Consider the following 15,793-nt stretch of genomic DNA (forward strand, 5'->3'; position numbering starts at 1 on the left):
ATATTATATTTTTAAATAAAAATATATAATAATCTAAAATTTGAAATTTTGAAGGAGAAAATTTGATTTTTGAAAGAAAAAATCAGAAATTTGACCATTTGTAAATAATATTAGAAAATTTGGATTAATTGACCAATTTTGATTGGTTGATAATTTTTCATCAAATACATAATTATATTAGAATGGAATAAATCAATAATTATTATGATGCTGTATTTATATTCGTAAATCATTTAAACAATTAATTAAAAAAAAATAGTAATTTTTACTACCCCAAACTATACTCTTTTTAATAGTCCTACATGTTGGGATATTTCAACATGAGGGTAGGTCAGCTACTAATGCATGTCCAACCATTACAGCTTTCTCGTCGTCCCCCCATTTTATACGAAATCGAAATCTCGGTATCATTATAAGTTTAAACGTAACTTTATGAATCAGTCACTTACCTAACTACTATTATCTTAATGTAGTTAAACGGTAATATATTAACCTTCAAAAGTAATCAAGTTCACCGCTAGTAGATATTGTCCGCTTTAGCACAATACGTATCAATGTCAGCCTCGCGTCTGTTAGAGAGAGATTTTTACATCCTTACAAGAAATGTTTCGCCCACCGCTAGCATATATTGTCTGCTTTTGTCTATTACGTATCACTGTCAGCCTCGTGGTTTTAAAACGTGACTGTTAGGTCGGTTTTCACATTCTTATAAGAAATGTTTCGTTCCCCTCTCCAACTGATTGTGGGACCTCACAATCTACCCCTTGGGCTCAACGACGCTGGCACACTACCCGGTGTCTGGCACTGATGCCATTTGTAACAGTCAAATCCCACCGTTAGCAAATGTTGTCCGCTTTAGCCCGTTACGTATCATCGTCAACCTCACGATTTTAAAACGTGATTGTTAGGGAGAGGTTTCTACATCCTTATAAAGAATGTTTCGTTCATCTCTCCAACCGATGTGAGATCTCACAATCCACTCCCATGGGGCCTAGCGACGCTAGCAAACCGCCCATAGCACACCGCCCGATGTCTGACTAGGATACTATTTATAACAATTCAAGTCCACTCTTAGGAGATATTGTTCATTTTGACCCATTACATGATCATAGTTTTAAAACGGAAAGTTTCATTACCCTCTTCAATCAATATGGGTTCTCAATCAAGTGCAAAATCGAACTTGGTCCGTTATTCAATTCAATTAAGTATCCATTCGGTTAATTATACTCGAGATTTAAATTTATTAAAATAGGCAATAACTATTATACAACTTAACGTCAGTCCAGTCCCGTAGAATAGTTATGTCTGCCGGGGAATAGTGAGAGTGATATCTGTTCTGGGGGGGGGGGGGGGGGGATTATTGATTAGGAATGGGTTATGTTTAGTGTTTAAGAAGCGAATAGACGGTGATTAATGGCGGATTTGGAAGAGAAAGAAGGAAGAAGAAGAAGCAGAGAGCGTGGGGTTAGTGTTAGTTCAATCCATGAGCGTTGAATCAATGCTGTATTCATAAAATCTCAACGACCTCTTTGAAAATCCAATACCCAATACGCCAACTGCTTCCTAACACCTTCGCCCTCATCTCATCGCACATCATCCGGACACTGCGCCTCTCAATTCGCCTGTAATTTTCTTCTCATTAATGACTCTCTTAATTTCTCCCTGCCCCATTATTCTTTGACATTTTGAATTCTGTTTTCCCCTTTCTAGACGCCTTCCTTTGTTTTCTTCTGATTATTCTTCGCTTTTCACCACTCAACTTCATGTTTTAATTCATTTCTACTGCTTTGAACGAGTCCATGATCCATTGATTCCACTGTTTATGATGTTTATCCCTTTGAATTTCTTTTTCGTTTGCGCTTTTAGATTACGGATGTCTTTTTTGACACTTCAACACTTTTTGAAGTTTTATCTCCGCATCTTCAACCTCCTACTTTTGAGGATTTGAATAGTAAGAGTGGGACTGCTTGATACTTCTGTTCTAGATTCGTTCTTGAATAAGAACACGAGGCATTGGGTTGAGTTTTGATTTGGGGGTGAAGGGTTTCTTTCATTCTAGGAAACGAAGGGATTTGTATATGTGAAATTTAATCTTGACTTGTTCTTGTTTGGTTTGCAATATGGGCTGTATCTGTTCTAAGGTTCTAGCGGATGAGTGTAGTGACCAGGAATATGATATCTCCAAAAGAGCTTATTCCGCCAGAAATCATCTCTCTGAATTGAAAATTTCAGGAGCTGGCTCTCTGAAACTGGAGAAGAATTGGGAAAATGATAGACTGGATTGTGGTGATGTTAAAGTTATGTTGTTTGATTCGAAGGTAAATGGTGAAGTTCCTGAGATCCCTGATGCTACCATTGTCAATCATCCATGTATGGCAAAGATTCCAAAGGCTATTGAGGCCGAGCAGGTCGCTGCCGGGTGGCCGAGTTGGCTGGCTATGGCGGCTGGTGAGGCTATCAAAGACTGGTTGCCAAAACGTGCAAATAACTTCATCAAGCTTGAGAAAGTATGCTCTCTCTTTGAGACTTTTAACTTACTAGCTGAAAGATGTTCTTGTTTCTTATATGTCATTCTTGCAGATTGGGCAGGGAACTTATAGCAGCGTGTATAAAGCTCGTGATATCGTTCGAGATAAAGTTGTGGCGTTGAAAAGGGTCACGTTCGACAATCAAGATACCGAGAGTATCAAGTTTATGGCAAGGGAAATCCTTGTTTTGCGAAGGCTTGATCATCCAAATATAGTTAAGTTGGAAGGTTTGATCATATCACAAGCATCATGTACCATGTATCTTGTTTTTGAATATATGGAACATGATCTTACTGGACTTGCATCACGCCCTGGCACGTCGTTCACCGAACCACAGGTAGCGTTGTAGCTCACAAATAGTAGTGATCCAACCATAACTTTATGTCTATAAGAAATTTGATTATAAATTTTGAGCCCTTTCCGCCCTGTTTCAGATGAAGTGTTACATGAAGCAACTTTTGAGTGGACTTAATCACTGTCACAGCAATGGGGTTTTGCATCGAGACATAAAGGGCTCGAATCTTCTTATCGACAACAATGGCGTTTTGAAGATAGCGGATTTCGGGTTGTCAGTTTTCTTTGATTCACAGTCGACAGTTCCCATGACGAGTCGTGTAGTAACTCTCTGGTATCGACCACCGGAGCTTTTACTCGGAGCATCTCAATATGGAGCTGAAGTTGATTTATGGAGCGCTGGTTGCATTCTAGGAGAGTTATATGCAGGCAAGCCTATCTTGCCAGGAAAAACAGAGGTGAGATTGTCTTCCCGCCTTCAAATATGAACCGTTTAGATCGATCAAATGTCGCCTTCAATGTTTTTATTCCACGTTTCAGGTTGAACAACTACACAAGATATTTAAGCTATGTGGTTCCCCCTCCAAGGAATATTGGAACAATTCGCACTTGAAGCATTCAGCAAGCATGAAGCCTCCACAGGCGTACGAAAGATGTCTTCGAGAACAATATAACGATTTGCCTCGTGCTGCTGTTGAGCTTATGGACACTTTGCTGTCTATCGATCCTGCAGGGCGAGGAACTGCGGCGTCTGCACTCAACAGTGAGGTACATAACATTTCTTACTCTGTAAAATCCCATTATCCAACAAGATTCAATTCAGTTGAAACTGGAAAGTGATGATATTCATCCTCCAAAACAATGGTTCTATTCCAACAGTTCTTTACCACAAGGCCTTTACCATGCGATCCTTCAAGTTTGCCAAAATATCCTCCCAGCAAAGAGATCGACTCGAAAATGCGCGAAGAGGAAGCAAGGAGGTAAAATATATAGGAAAATTAATAATTAGCTTCAGCTTCACCTTTTGCAGACTCTTAGTTCTATATTTTACGCAGGCAACGAGTAGTATTCGGTGGAAAAAACCGAACAATTGACTCGGAAACGAAAGGACTGAAGCAATCATGGGTAGTTCCTTCAGCTAAGGCGAACGCTGAGTTGGTTATGTCACTATTGGTAAACTCCAAATGAAGTTTGTAATTTATATATCATCAGTTGCCTTTCTGCTTCAGAAGTTATCATCTCAGTCTTTTAATTTTCTTCATCTATTTGATTTCTTTGGATTATAGAGAAAACAAAGTCGTTCGAGCTCGACGTGTTCTTACAGTTTGGTGTCCAAGAGAACCTCAAATTCAGGACCTATAACTCAGGGACCAAGATTTCCAAACTCCAAAAGGGAGAAACATATTTCTATGATTCCGAGCGAGTATCTAACGTCGTCTGGTTCTATTGAATTTGCTTCTTACAAACATGTCGAAGAAGGAAAGCGAGCTCCAAAGCCAGAATCGTCGAGTCAAGACAAAAGCTCTGCAGACGAGCTCATCAAAAAGCTGCACAGAGACCAACTTGGCTCTTGTAAGTTGGAACATTCGAAAGCGTCAGCTCTGATAGTTAGCTAAAGTTCTCCATTTGTTCACGATGCCATTTCACTTGAAAGCTCTCGGGTTCGTCAAACATGGAAACAGGGAACACTTTTACTTTTCAGCATCGTTTAGAGTCGAAAGCAAAAATCAAAGTTTATGTGATGTAGATAGGAAACTGAACCATCGTGTTTAAGCTGGGGAAAGATTTAGGTGTCGGGCTTCCTAGAAGAGAAGGAAAGAACAAAGAAACAGGAGGCGACAATCATTTTTGTTCATTGAGCTATGTATATAAAATGCCAATCTCGTCTTTGTATGTATAATGTATTATAAATTCATTGTAAACAATAGAGCCCAAAAATGAAAAAATGTGGTGAGCGTGTTACATGCGACCTTCAGATCTTTAGTCTGACGCTCTCCCAACTGAACTATCCCCACTTGATAGTTTTGTGTCTGGCTTTATTATTATTATTTTTTAATGAGACTCATGGAAAGCTTTACTATTGACAAAAGTCTTTTAAAGTTTTGTTTATGATACCTAGAAAAGATTGTCTCGGAAAAGAATATCTCGCTAACGCTAAGTTGGTTATGTAACTATTGGTACTCGTAAACTACAAATGAAGTTTGTAATTTATAAATGATCGTCTTTCTGCTCTTGAAGTTATTATCTCACTCTCTTTATTTTCTTCATCTATTTGATTTTTGGGTTATAGAGAAAACAAAGTCGTTCGAGCTTGAAGTATCAGAGTGAAACATGTTGCGACAATCGAATAAAGAAGGGGTACACGAATAAACCATGACGACATCCGAATAAGAACAATATTGAGGATAGGATGACTAAGAATAACTTAAAAGAATGGAAGGTTAATATTTATATATACAAGGTGCACGTTCCCGTTTTGGTGGGCTCAATCATAAGAACTCTAAAGTTAAGGATGTTTTACTTGGACAAATTTTATATTAGATGATCTATTGGAAATTTTCTTTGGAAACATATAGAAATGACCCGTGTTGGTATGTACGAATAGTCTTCACGCTTAAAAGAATAAAGGAGGAAATAACGTGAACTTTAGATGTTCAGTCTATCGCTCTTCCAACTGAGTTATCCCTGCTTGATATCTAACGTCATTTCAAAGAAGAAAATGGAGTTCCAAAGTAAGAATTAACAAGTCGAGACAAAATGCTTCCTTTATCCAACTCGGAACAAGAATTGATCAAAATATTGAACGTTCAAAAGCCTCAGCTCTAATAGTTAGCTAAACTTCTCACATCACGACACCATTTCACTCGAAGGCTCTCGAGTTAATCAAACAAGAAAAAACTGTAGGGACGTGTTTTTATTGATAAATATATTAAATTCATCAAACTTTCACATCTTTATAACAAATTTAACAAAATAAAAACAAGTAACTTTCACAATGATATGATATTATCTACTTTAAGTATAATTCTCTTACGGCTTACTTTTTGGTTTCTCCGAAATGCCGTATACCAATAGAGATAGTGTTGCTTATTTCTATACTCACTAATCTTCTCTTTAATTAGCTAATATCGAACTCCAACCATTTTCAATACACAAAGAACGACAGAAAATTGAAGTATGAAATGGAATTGAAATTTCAAGGTTCCAGTAGTACATTTTTGTTGGCTATGATATTAGAAAAAAACAAAACAAATAGTTTCGTTGGATCGTGTGATCTTCAAAGTACAAAATCAAAGACTTTCCAGACCAAAAAAATTTAAGTTTATGTGAGGAAGATTCCATCCAACTGGTACCACCTGCCTCTCATGCCTTTATTCCTTGATGGCTCCTTGGCGTACTTGCACTACCGACCATTTGGAGTGATTCCAAACTTATTGTTGTTCACACCTCATTTCCATACAAATAACATGTTTACGTAACACATCCACATTCCGTTTAGGGTTAACTCGTTCTATGTCGAGAGAGAGGATGGAGGAAGTTTTCTCTGTGTTGGCTACACGGGATGGAGACTGGATTATATTCCACGTCTCTTGTCTCCACCCACTTAGAACTTGTGTTTATTGAACATTATGGGGATTTCTCACTCCAATTCATACAAAAATAAATGAAAAAGAACGAAGCATTTCTAATAAATGTGTGGAAATCTCTCCGTAGTAGAGGTGCTTTAAACCCTGTGAGGCTGATGACAATATACGTTACGGGCCAAAACAGACAATATCTGCTAGCGGTGAGCTTGAATATAGAGAAGTCTTCTTTGTCTTCATCCTACCTCGTGGACATCTCTAGGCATGTGTAAATGACGGCTAATAGCGATACGTAACGAGCCAAAACAGACAATATATGCTATCGAAAGACTTAGGAATAGAGAAGTCTTCTTCGTCTCTGTCCTACTCCATGGACATTTCTACAGATATCTCTAGACACGTGTAAATGTCTCGAGAGTTGATATTATTTTAAGTGTTTTTATTATTATTATTATAAAAAAAAAAGCTATAAATCAAGTTTCGTAACGGTAATTCTAAGGATTCCCGATGTCTACAGCTATCGAAAAACACCTTTACGTAATTTGATAAGCTTGTGATTTTATGTTGTGTTTCACTCTTCCACGCCTTCATAACTAGTCTAGTCTTCCATTCATTTTATTCTGGGTTGGATGGATCCCGTGCATGATCCATAGAGAGTCTTGATTGTCAACTATATCCCCGATTCTTACACGACTCGGCTTATTCTTTGAGCCATGCTTCTCCCTTCCCGCTCTTCTCGTTTTGCCTTTCAGAACAATGTCATATGGAGTATAATCGAGTGGTAGGACATCACTATTTCATTCCTGATGATACAAAAGCATAGTTTTAAAAAACACAAACTCTTACTCCTAATACCCATCGTTAAAGTTTTTAATATCGTTGTTTATAAAATATCAACCGACATCTGAGTTATAAATTGTTGTAATGGATATATCTTTTTCTCTCTTACATCTAATGGTATAATACCGTTAATCCAATCATGGCATAATAAATAAAACACAAATTACGATTACAAACGTTGATGGTTCCTGATCCTTCGTTACAAACTTCTATTTCCCATCGTTTACTACCATATACAACACGTCCAAGACAAACATGATCAAATTTGTCACTAATAGTCACGATCCTATTATGGATAATAAATGGTTCACTATGTCTGCTAAAGGATTCCAAAACTAGAACGCAGCCCACAAGTTTTTTAGTCCAATAGAAATTGTTGCAAGACTAAATAAGATTCTACTTTGACCATAATAGTCACGATCCTATTTTTTTCAACTGTGCGGCGTCGTGATTTTAGCACACTCACAATCAGTCTTAAGGAGAATTAAGCTCCATATATATTTTTTGCTCCGACTTTGTGGCTTTTCGAACCTTAGGTGAGATTTGTTTTCGTCAGCCGAACAACGTTTGTGTGGAATCTAAGCTTGTTCGACCACACATGCCGCCTGCCCCTCTCTCTAACTAGAGTGAAAGAATCAAAGCTTATTGGCTTTGTATGCACTAAATTGATTGTGCACCGACCAGATCGTGAGCTAAACCAACTACTCACACAAAGAAACATAGATCATTTGACTACAGCTTGAAATCTTGAAATCTAGAACCTGAAATCAAAGGAAAACAACGTGAAATCAATTTTCCATCATCGATCCTTGATGTTGCACGGGGTCCCCAATACGTACTCATCCGAGCTCTACGTGCAGCAAGCAGCGAGAACACAAATACAACCGCCAAAAAGAAGGCACGAGAAGAAGTTCACGTGGAAGTCAATCGAACATGACACGATCATAATGGAAACAATCCAATAAAGATGAAACGAAAACCTCTCTTCAATCTATTCAATCAGTTAGTATCATACAATTCACACTCTCGATCTAGACGAAAAACTCAACAGCGGCTCGGGTTTATTTATAGATAACCCAAATTACTTACCTATTAAGAAAATTGAGAAATGTAAACATAGAAAATTAAGACCATTATGTGAAAAAGCGACTAGTCAAAGGCCACATATTTTATAGAACATGTCGTCATAAGCAAGAACAACGCGTTTAGTTACAAAAAAAACAGCCTCCATAATGTCTTTATTTCCTGTTCTTTTAATTATTATTTTCCACGATGATGACCGACCGCGCATAAGTCAATTAATCAAAGAAATTCATGAACTTACCCACGTGCGCCAGCTCCTTAATAGACCGCCGCAATTATCCTGTAGCTAAAGTGCGCCGTTGATCACTTCTTCCATTTTCAACGACTAAATTTCTCCATATAAATACTCTCCCGTTTAAATCAGTTTCTAGGAATTCGATTTTGATCATTCCATGGAGAGTAATCGCGAAGCAGGGAATCAACAAAATCAACAAACTGTTAATACCAACAAGGTTGAAAGAAAAGTTATGGAGAAAAATCGAAGAAACCAGATGAAATTGCTCTATTCCAACCTCAATTCTCTCCTCCCACCCAATAAATCCACGGTTTGTTTCAATTTTTTGATGTAATTAAGGTTTTTAACGTTTGTTCTCAAATGGGTTCTCATCAATATTTGAAATTTTTGTAGGATTCGCCATTGACTGTGTCGGATCAGATAGAGGAAGCCATTAAGTACATAAAATCACTTGAGATGAAGCTGCAGAAGTGCAAGGAGAAGAAGGAGAGAATTCTGGCAAGTTTGAATATGTCGTCGGCGCCATCGGACAGAGCGTCGACGAATAATAACTCGCCTGAATTGAGAATCAAAGAGATGGGTTCGATTGTGGAGGTTGTTTTCAAAAGAGGGTTTGAGGATCAGTCTTTGTTTGATGAGCTTATTGGCGTCTTTCATGAGGAGCGAGCGGAGATCATTAATCTTAATTATTCCATTCACGAGGACATGCTCTTGTATTCAATCCATGCAGAGGTATGTTGATCGTAATTATCGGTTTAAGCTTTTGAATGTAGGTTTATAAGTAAAGAATACATCTCCACTGGTACGAAGCCTTTTAAGGAAGTCCAAAGCAAAATCACGAGAATTTATGCTTAAAATGGACAATATCATACCATTGTGGAGATCTGTGATTCCTAACATAGTATCAAAGTCATGCCCTTAACTTAGCCCTGTCAATAGAATCCTTAAATGTCGAACAAAGAAAGTTATGAGCCTCGGAGGTGTAGTCAAAAGTGACTCAAGTGTCGAACAAAACGTGTACTTTGTTCGAGGACTCTAGAGAAAGAGTCGAGCCTCAATTAAGGGAGGTTATTCGAGGCTTCCATAAGCCTCGTGGGAGGCTCTATAGTGTACTTTGTTCGAGGGAAGGATTGTAGGTTTATAAGTAAGGGATACATCTCCATTGGTACGAGGTCTTTTGGGGAACCCTAAAGCAAAGTCATGAGAGTTTAGGGTCAAAGTGGACAATATCATACCATTGTTGAGATTCGTAATTCCTAACCTTGAGTTCGATAATGATTTGATATGATTAATGGTTATTAGATTGAAGACGTGGTGTACGAATTGGGAGCGAAGAAACTAGTGGAGAGGCTGAACAAATTAGTTTATGAATGGAAGAGTGATGCTGAACTGCTGGCTGGAGGAGCTTCTTCAAGCGGCCACGGGGGAACCCATCCGCCGGCGAAGATTCCGACGATGAGTTCCGATCGCCATTTCTAGCTTCACTAGCGGCCTGAACCAATTGGAGTGAAATTTTTGGCTAGTAAAAAATTATATAATTCAAGCACTTATATAGCCAAATTTGTTTGAGTACGTTGTATCGGTTTTCGAGTCTTGTTAAGGATAGTTGATCGTTCATTATAAGGCAAATATCTAGATATTTGCCTTACATTACGGGTATCAGAGCCCTTTCGGTTTAACAACCGTGATCCTTTCTTCTCTATGGCTTCCGAATTTTGTTATCATCTTCTTCCTTTCAATACTCTAATCCATATGATCACCATCAAACTTTCTTCCTCCAATTATCTTCTTTGAAAAAGCCAACTTCTCCCTCTTCTTGAGAGTCAAGACATGCTGGGCTATGTCGATGGAACTATGGTTCCACCACCTCGCTTTGAACCAGAAACCTCCTCAACATTCAACCCCAAATATTTGGCATGGAGAGCAGCCGATCAACGACTTCTCTGTCTCCTGCTCTCCTCTCTCACTGAGGAAGCCATGGCTGTTGTCGTTGGTCTCTCTACTGCACGTGATGTTTGGCTTGCGTTGGAAACTACGTTCAGCCATCAGTCAAAAGCTCGTGAACTGAGACTCAAGGATGACTTGCAGTTGATGAAACGTGGCACAAAACCTGTTGCTGAGTATGCCCGTGCCTTCAAAAAAATTTGTGACCAACTTCATGCCATTGGCAGACCCGTCGAGGACATTGATAAAGTGCATTGGTTCCTTCGTGGACTCGGCACCGAATTTTCAGCTTTTTCTACTGCTCAGATGGCTCTCACCCCTATCCCCTGTTTTGCAGATCTAGTCTCTAAAACTGAAAGTTTTGAGTGGTTCCAGCGCTCCCTTGAGTCCTCTGACTCCACTCCTACAACATTCATAGCCACTAATCGTGGCCGCACCTATGAAAGTCACCCTGCTTCCTTTACCAACCAGCGAGGTCGTTCTTATTCTCACAAAAACAACTCTTCTAATCGAGGACGAACCCACTCAAGTCAGGGTCGTCGACCACCTCATTGCCAAATATGCCGCAAAGAGGGCCATTATGCTGACCGCTGCAACCAACGGTATGTTCGACCTGATTCTTCTCATGCTCACCTTGCTGAAGCCTTTAACACGTCATGTTCTATTGCTGGACCCGATGCTGCTGATTGGTTTTTGGACACTGGAGCTTCGGCCCATATGACTGCCGACCCATCAATTCTGGATCAGTCTAAAAATTACACGGGTAAGGACTCTGTGATTGTAGGAAACGATGCATCCCTACCCATTACCCACATCGGTACTCTTTCTCCTGTTCCAAATATTCACTTATTAGATGTCTTGGTTGTCCCTCACCTCACTAAAAATCTTCTTTCCATAAGTAAATTAACGTCTGATTTTCCTCTCTCCGTTACATTTACTAATAATCTTATTACTATCCAGAATCATCAAACAGGAAGGGTGGTGGCAACCGGTAAAAGAGATGGAGGGCTATATGTGCTGGAGCGCGGCAACTCTGCTTTTATTTCAGCCCTTAAAAAAAAATCTTTACGTGCTTCATATGATTTATGGCATGCTCGTCTGGGTCATGTGAATCATTCTGTTATTTCTTTTTTAAATAAAAAAAGTCATCTTTCTCTTACGTCTTTATTGCCTTCTCCATCATTATGTAATACTTGTCAGCTTGCGAAAAGCCATCGATTGCCTTATTCCCGCAATGAACGTAGGTCGTCTCATGTGTTAGATCTTATTCATTGTGATCTTTGGGGTCCTTCTCCCGTCAAATCAAATTCGGGTTTTCTTTATTATGCTATTTTTATTGATGATTATTCTCGATTCACTTGGTTTTACCCTTTAAAATTTAAATCTGATTTTTTTGATATTTTTCTTCAATTTCAAAAATTTGTGGAAAATCAATATTCTTCTCGTATCAAGGTATTTCAAAGCGATGGTGGTACCGAATTTACTAGTACTTGTTTCAAAACTCATTTACGTAATTCTGGCATCCACCATCAACTCTCTTGTCCATATACACCTGCTCAAAATGGTCGTGTTGAGAGAAAACATCGTCATGTGACTGAGACTGGCTTGGCCCTTCTCGTTCACTCTCATCTTTCTCCTCGTTTTTGGGTTGACGCCTTCAGCACTGCAGCTTATATTATCAACCGGTTGCCTACTCCACTTCTTGGAGGTAAGTCACCCTTTGAACTCCTTTATGGCTACACTCCACATTATGACAATTTTCATCCCTTTGGTTGTCGTGTTTATCCTTATTTGCGTGATTATATGCCTAACAAGCTTTCTCCCCGCAGCATTCCTTGTATTTTTTTGGGTTATAGTCCTGTTCATAAAGGGTTCCGCTGTCTTGATCCTGCTACCACTAAGCTATATATCATCTGCCATGCTCAATTTGATGAAACTCACTTTCCTGCTATCTCTAGCTCCCAAGCCCAACCTCTTTCCACTATTCCTATTTCAAATTTCTTGGAACCACATCTTCATCATATTGATTCATCCCCCCCTACCACTTCATCACCACACATTCCTCAATCCAGTTCATCCCCGTGTGATATTTGTTCTGACCTTGTAGATGAGTCTGTGCAGGTTGATACTTCTCTTGCAGGTTCCACTTTGCCACCCTCGACTTCTAATTCAACCTCTATTGAACCTCCTGTTGATTTCTCTTCTTTGGGCACTCATCCTATGATCACACGCGCCAAAGCTGGTATATTCAAGACTCGTCATCCAGCAAATCTTGGTATGTTGGGCTCATCTGGACTTCTCTCTGCTCTTCTTGCATCCACTGAGCCAAAAGGATTCAAATCTGCGGCTAAGAATCCTGCTTGGGTGGCTGCCATGGATGAAGAAATTCGAGCATTACAACAAAATGATACTTGGACTTTGGTTCCTTGCCCTGCCAACACCAACATCGTGGGCTCTAAATGGGTGTTTCGTATTAAATATTTGCCCGATGGATCCGTCGAGCGTTTCAAGGCTCGTCTCGTTGCCAAAGGTTATACTCAGGTTCCTGGTCTTGACTACACTGACACTTTCAGTCCGGTTGTCAAAGCTACCACTGTCCGTGTTGTGCTTTCTATTGCAGTCACAAATAAATGGCCTCTTCGACAACTTGATGTCAAGAATGCTTTTCTCAATGGAACGCTTATTGAACGTGTTCATATGGAACAACCTCCTGGGTATGTTGATCCTCGATTTCCTATGCATGTTTGTCTATTAAAGAAAGCTCTCTATGGCTTAAAGCAAGCTCCTCGTGCTTGGTTTCAGCGTTTTAGCTCATTTCTTCTCACACTTGGGTTTTCTTGTAGTCGCGCTGACACGTCACTTTTTGTCTTTCATCAGCAATCTAACCTTATCTATTTGCTTCTTTATGTTGATGACATTATTGTTACCGGCAACAACTCATCTCTTATTAACAGCTTTACTCGCAAGCTTCATTATGAGTTTGCTACCAAAGATTTGGGTTCTCTCAGTTACTTTCTTGGTCTTGAAGCTTCACCCACTCCTGATGGTCTCTTTATCAGTCAGTTAAAATATGCTCGAGATATTCTTACTCGTGCTCAGTTGCTCGATAGCAAACCAGTTCACACTCCCGTGGTTGTTTCTCAACACCTGACTGCTGATGGTTCTCCTTTCTCTGATCCTACTCTCTACAGATCTCTTGTTGGCGCCCTTCAGTACTTGACTATCACGCGTCCAGATATTGCCTATGTTGTCAATTCTGTCAGTCAATTCTTGCATGCCCCTACTGCAGATCACTTTCTTGCTGTCAAACGTATTCTTCACTATGTCAAAGGAACACTCCACTTTGGTCTTATCTTTCGTCCATCCACTGTTCCTAGTACGCTAGTCGCTTATTCGGATGCTGACTGGGCTGGTTGTCCCGATACTCGTCGTTCTACATCCGGCTATTCTATTTATCTTGGTAACAATCTCATTTCTTGGAGTGCCAAAAAGCAACCTACTGTATCACGCTCCAGCTGTGAATCTGAGTATCGTGCTCTTGCCACAACTGTTGCTGAACTTCTTTGGGTTACGCATCTTTTGCATGACCTCAAGGTCCCTATTTCACCGCAGCCCTTACTCTTATGTGACAACAAAAGTGCTATTTTTTTGAGCTCTAATCCTGTTTCTCACAAGCGGGCCAAGCATGTTGAACTAGATTATCATTTCCTTCGAGAACTTGTTATCGCTGGCAAACTTCGTACACAATATGTACCCTCTCATCTCCAAGTTGCTGACATCTTCACAAAGAGTATTTCTCGACCTCTCTTTGAATTTTTCAGATCCAAGCTTCATGTTCGTTCAAATCCGATGCTCAACTTGCGGGGGGTGTTAAGGATAGTTGACCGTTCATTATAAGGCAAATATCTAGATATTTGCCTTACATTACGGGTTACCATATTTTCCCTTTTACTAAATGCAAATATATTGTATTCATTTATTATTTTTTTCTTTTATCGCTATTTCCTTATTATTTGTAATTTACCTTATTTCTGTATTCTGTAAATGATTATAAATAAGAGAACTCTCACCACCAATTGGCTGGAGGAGCTTCTTCAAGCGGCCACGGGGGAACCCATCCGCCGGCGAAGATTCCGACGATGAGTTCCGATCGCCATTTCTAGCTTCACTAGCGGCCTGAACCAATTGGAGTGAAATTTTTGGCTAGTAAAAAATTATATAATTCAAGCACTTATATAGCCAAATTTGTTCGAGTACGTTGTATCGGTTTTCGAGTCTTAAATCTTAAATTTTGGATTACTACTTAAGTTTCTATGTTTGTAAGTAAATAAAATTTTTGAATAATCCCTCGAGAGGAGCTAGTAGGATTTCGTCACGACCCTTGTGTTATGATAGCACAACAACTCACACACTCAATCTAAATGAATACAAAAAATAAGAGAGAAAAAATACAATGAGTAATTATTAACTAATGGTTCTGAATCGATGTATGTAGGACAATAAAGAATACGGAAATGAAGAAAATACATATTTAAACCAGGTCCCTCTAATTATATATATGGTTTCAGTTAATTATATATAATTTTACCATATATAAATATTTACCATATATTATTTTTAATATAAATAGTCGTTTACTATAACTCCATATCCCAACATGTTACCATAATTTCATTTACTAACATTATGTCATTCAAAGCATGCACACAAAAGTCTTATAAAGAACAACTGCCTAAACAACTTTCTTTTATTGAAATATTTAAAAATGGTAATCATCTGAACATGAACAAGAACGTGTCTTATTACCCGAATGTTTTTTTAGTGACAAAATCATCCATTTTCATGAATTTTATTTAAATCTGCCAGAGATTCCACATCATTGGAAGAGGGGAATGAATCATTTCTTATAAGGTGTGGAAACCTCTCCCTATTAAACACATTTTAAAAACGTGAGGCTGACAGCGATAGGACCAAAGCTAACAATATCTATTAACGTTAGTATCCTATATAACAAGGTCTTAAAATTAACTCCTATTCTAACCTCACAACTAATAATTAAGGGTTTATCATATTACCCAAGTTAGTTCTTACTCGAAATCTTGCCCTCAATGAATAATTGGCTCCCAACTCGAATAGGTTAAATCGTCCTAACGTTAACAACAAAGATATTGAACAAAACACGCTCCAAATGTCATTAAAAAGCCAAGAATGACCCTAAGTCCGCTATAACTTGAGTTAAATCACCTAAATCAAGTATGAATGGAAGAGAAAAGCAACCTAGATGG

At 38.8% G+C, this 15,793-nt stretch overlaps 2 protein-coding genes across 4 annotated transcripts; both read left to right on the forward strand.

Annotated features, from left to right (window-relative positions):
* The first annotated feature begins 1,364 nt into the window (after positions 1-1,364).
* On the forward strand, positions 1,365-4,747 carry LOC111469608 (probable serine/threonine-protein kinase At1g54610). 3 transcript variants are annotated; one of them, XM_023114937.1, is made up of 8 exons: positions 1,365-1,624; positions 2,233-2,507; positions 2,581-2,865; positions 2,963-3,280; positions 3,363-3,590; positions 3,702-3,802; positions 3,878-3,995; positions 4,109-4,747. In XM_023114937.1, exons 2-8 carry the CDS (start codon positions 2,301-2,303, stop codon positions 4,436-4,438), a joined length of 1,587 nt encoding a protein of 528 aa, XP_022970705.1. In that variant the 5' UTR covers positions 1,365-1,624; positions 2,233-2,300; the 3' UTR covers positions 4,439-4,747. The 3 variants fall into 3 exon arrangements, with proteins under 3 accessions (XP_022970705.1, XP_022970706.1, XP_022970704.1); XM_023114938.1 differs by having other exon boundaries at positions 2,319-2,507; XM_023114936.1 differs by lacking the exon at positions 1,365-1,624 and having other exon boundaries at positions 1,644-2,507.
* Positions 4,748-8,744: 3,997 nt separating this feature from the next.
* On the forward strand, positions 8,745-10,104 carry LOC111469622 (transcription factor bHLH162-like). Its single transcript, XM_023114955.1, has 3 exons — positions 8,745-8,874; positions 8,958-9,296; positions 9,867-10,104. The coding sequence occupies exons 1-3, from the start codon at positions 8,797-8,799 to the stop codon at positions 10,041-10,043; spliced, it is 594 nt and encodes a 197-aa protein (XP_022970723.1). The 5' UTR covers positions 8,745-8,796; the 3' UTR covers positions 10,044-10,104.
* The last annotated feature ends 5,689 nt before the right edge of the window (positions 10,105-15,793 follow it).

The sequence above is a fragment of the Cucurbita maxima genome, unplaced genomic scaffold (assembly GCF_002738345.1).
Source record: "Cucurbita maxima cultivar Rimu unplaced genomic scaffold, Cmax_1.0 Cma_Scf00041, whole genome shotgun sequence".
In the NCBI taxonomy this organism is placed as follows: Eukaryota; Viridiplantae; Streptophyta; class Magnoliopsida; order Cucurbitales; family Cucurbitaceae; genus Cucurbita; species Cucurbita maxima.